Source organism: Phaethon aethereus, assembly GCF_964289735.1.
Source record: "Phaethon aethereus genome assembly, chromosome: 13".
Taxonomy (NCBI): domain Eukaryota; kingdom Metazoa; phylum Chordata; class Aves; order Phaethontiformes; family Phaethontidae; genus Phaethon; species Phaethon aethereus.
The window spans coordinates 16,943,204-16,946,652 of record NC_138589.1 but is presented as its reverse complement, the minus strand read 5'-3'; the positions used below and the strand labels follow the sequence as shown (position 1 = coordinate 16,946,652).

The following is a 3,449-nucleotide window of genomic DNA, read 5'->3' as shown; positions in this document are numbered from 1 at the left end:
CTCCTCTCCTCTCCTCTCCTCTCCTCTCCTCTCCTCTCCTCTCCTCTCCTCTCCTCTCCTCTCCTCTCCTCTCCTCTCCTCTCCTCTCCTCTCCTCTCCTCTCCTCTCCTCTCCTCTCCTCTCCTCTCCTCTCCTCTCCTCTCCTCTCCTCTCCTCTCCTCTCCTCTCCTCTCCTCTCCTCTCCTCTTCTCTTCTCTTCTCTTCTCTTCTCTTCTCTTCTCTTCTCTTCTCTTCTCTTCTCTTCTCTTCTCTTCTCTTCTCTTCTCTTCTCTTCTCTTCTCTTCTCTTCCCTCCTCCTCCTCCTCCTCTCCACTTCTATCCTCTTTTCATCCTTTCCTCTTTCTTCCTTTGTCTTTTCTTGTTCTTCATTTTTCCCCTTTCCTTCCTTTTCTTTTTCCTTCCTTTTTGTTTTCCTTCCCTTTTTTCTTTTCACCTGCACTCACACAGAGACTGATCTGCAATCAAAGGGAGCTTTTAAAATGACATTTTGGATTGGGCCCTGAGATCTCTGCAGGGAGCAAGATGGGCGGGGGGCAGGATTTACATTTCATGGCTTTTAAATAATCTGAGAGACAGAGAACAGCACTTTCCGAGTCTGAGTTTCCCAAGTCTACGTGGATGTATCTCAGAATGTGTATGTGATTAAGCTTAAGGCCCTTTTCTATACAAAAGCAGACATATTCACTTTCTGCAGCCTGAACCCCACTTCTCCAGTTTTGAAACAAACGTTCTTGCCAAGGCCTTGACCTTGGTCTGTCATGATGCAAAAGGGGATGGGGATAGAATCTATTTTATTTGTTGGTATCAGCTTCTAAAGCTGTGGTGCTCTCCACTGCAAACGGCCCCTGCTCTCACAAGCACTTGGAGCTGGTGCAGTGAAACATTAGTGACAATGAAAATGAGCCCAAAAGTGAACCAAACAAGACCTAGGTTTTTTTTTCTTCTCTCCCCCCCACCCCCCATCTTAACCATTTCCAAATTCCCTAACGAAAGCATTTTGATATGGAGGAAGAGCTGCTGGAGCCTGCAATGTGCGATTCAGTGTTTTGTGGTGTGAGATGAACAGATTTTCCTTTCCGTAGGGTTTCCTCTTGCAAAGTCATTGTAGAGGAGGGAATACGGTAAGATTAAATCTGTTTAAAATACTATATTCATGTCACACCAGATACGGTCTCCAGACTGTGCACAGTCTTTCAGCTTCCTTTATTGTGAAATCCTTTTAAAATAGCACAGTATAGAGTAGAAAACTTACTGAAGTATAACTCTCTTGCACCAGCAATGAAGGAAAGTGATCAGCCTTCTGAAATTAATAAATCTGCTTAGTGTCTCTGGCTGCCTTCACGCTGTCTTACTTTCTTTGACTCTTTCCTCATTAATAGACTGATAGTTAAATAAAGCCACTAAATGAATCAATGCGTCTGGCCGGTGAAAGCGCGTTGGTGCCACCCTGTTCCAGGTCTCCTGTGATGTGGCTGGATGGTTGTGGTTTTAGAGCAGGGATGGCCTCGCCAAGGGCTGAGGCTGCTAAAAGCAGGCCGACCACATCGCTTCTGGATGCTCTTCAGGTGTGAAGCTGGACTACCTATTCCTCCCGGCCCCGTGCATTAATAACAGGATGGATTCACTGATTGGCATGAAAGCAGAGGTCATCTTGAGGAAGATGACACCAAAGGTCTATGGGAGCCATTTGCTTTAAGAGATCCCAGGCTGTGTGCCAAGTATTGCATTTAAGGAAGCACCGTCCCCTTTCTCCAAAAAAAAACCCACAACCCCCCCAAAAAAAGAAACAAAAAAAAAAAAAGAAAAAAAGAAACATTGCTTTCAGCGGCAGGCGGGGACCATTTCAATGCGCCTGTCCCACCTTTGGGTGGGACGTGGGAGAGGGATCATTCAGCTGGCACCAAACGTGCAGCGGACTTCTTTTTTCAAAGCTGCAGAGCTGTTTTGGAATTAAAATTCTGAAAAAGTGCCTATAGTTTGTCTTGCCTTGTTCTTTTTTTATCCAAACCGATCAGACCTGGGGTTTATCCTTGCTCTGATTATGTTGTACTGTTACAATAAACGGATGGAGCTGAAGCATTCCTGCAGGCGGTTTACAGAAAATATATATATATGCCTGTGTAGGCACAGTCAGGGAGGGAAAGTTAACTATAAGGGACACAACAAAATATCCATAGTTATGAAACGTGGATTGACTCACTGACTTATCTCACTTATTGTACAAAGATGCACACTATGTTGAATTTTTTTTCAATTAGATTTTAAATATGTGTTGACAGGATGAATGTGTACAGTGTGAGTAACCGCAGGGAGAAATGACAGCTCTGCTTTTGTTATTAAACTACTGTCTGGAAAATAATGGAGTGTGTAGAAAAATTGATTATTATTTTGCCAATTACATTAGTGCAGCTAATAACAATCATTAAGAAAGAAATACAGAAAGCTCTATTTCTCCTCATCCTCAGATGTAGCTTAGATCCTTCTAAGACCTTCAGGTTCTTCTAAGAACTAAGACCTGACCGTCTTAGAAGCTGATAGTCACTTGTGAGGCAAAAATAGATGGTTTTAAGGTAATTTGTCAGTAAGAGTCTCCTGTTATTAATGCGAAGTAAAGACTAGAGTGCGAGCTAGCAACGTTTCGCTTCAGACTGTGTTCATTTCTGCTTCGCTCACTCACAGTGAATAAACAGTACCAGACACTTCCTAAATTTAACTTAGGATTTGAATAGGAAAGGTCCTATTCTGTACCACCCACAGTGGCATGACAGACATGTTTTACAGTATAAAAATTTCCTTCTAATAATGGTTTATTTTAATGTATTTACTAAATTAGGTACCCGAGAGAATCATCTACAACGGTGATGTGAAAATCCCTGTTACCTGAAGTCAAAAAAAAAAGGTATGTGTTCGTTTTCATTAGCCATTCGACACGTTTCTGCAGGGGTGGTAATGTTGCTGCTTTGTTTTCTGCTGCTAAGATGATGCTTTTCGGTCCAGCGCCGGGAGCTGGTGACGGCCTGTGGTGCAGTTTCCTGGCCCTTCGGATGAGGCTGCCCTTCAGGTGCCCACAAGAACCATTTGCAATGATGGGGCTTTGTGCTTTTGTCAGCCAGGCAGCCCTTCCGTGTCCCACAGCTCATGTGGACTCCTTTGCAAATGTTTTCTTTCTTTTTCCTCAAATGCTAGCGTTCAGGCATCAGCTACGGGGATTAAGGATGGGTCTGCTGGAGATCTCCCTCAGATCTTGATGAAAATCATGAGTCTGCGTTAAACGACTTCTGTCCTTACAAATTACAAGAGAGTTTAATTCACAGCACTGCTTTCCTCTGGAAATTCCTGTTCATTCAGTCTGTCAACATTGACTAAAAAATACGCCGCTAAATGAAAACGTAGGAGTTAAACTTTCAGTCCCATCCCCTGCTAGACTCAAACAGGCGCTTTATTTTTTC

General features: G+C 43.3%; 1 protein-coding gene across 1 annotated transcript in view; it reads left to right on the top strand.

The window, feature by feature from the left end:
- The window catches only part of MAF (MAF bZIP transcription factor), a gene marked incomplete at its 3' end in the record, with an annotated part of 13,024 nt that extends 10,157 nt beyond the window's left edge, over positions 1–2,867 (top strand). Inside the window, exon 2 of the mRNA XM_082005705.1 lies at positions 2,834–2,867. Coding sequence (XP_081861831.1) covers positions 2,834–2,867 — 34 coding nt within the window. The remainder of the gene's footprint in view (positions 1–2,833) is intronic.
- Between the last annotated feature and the right edge of the window lie 582 nt (positions 2,868–3,449).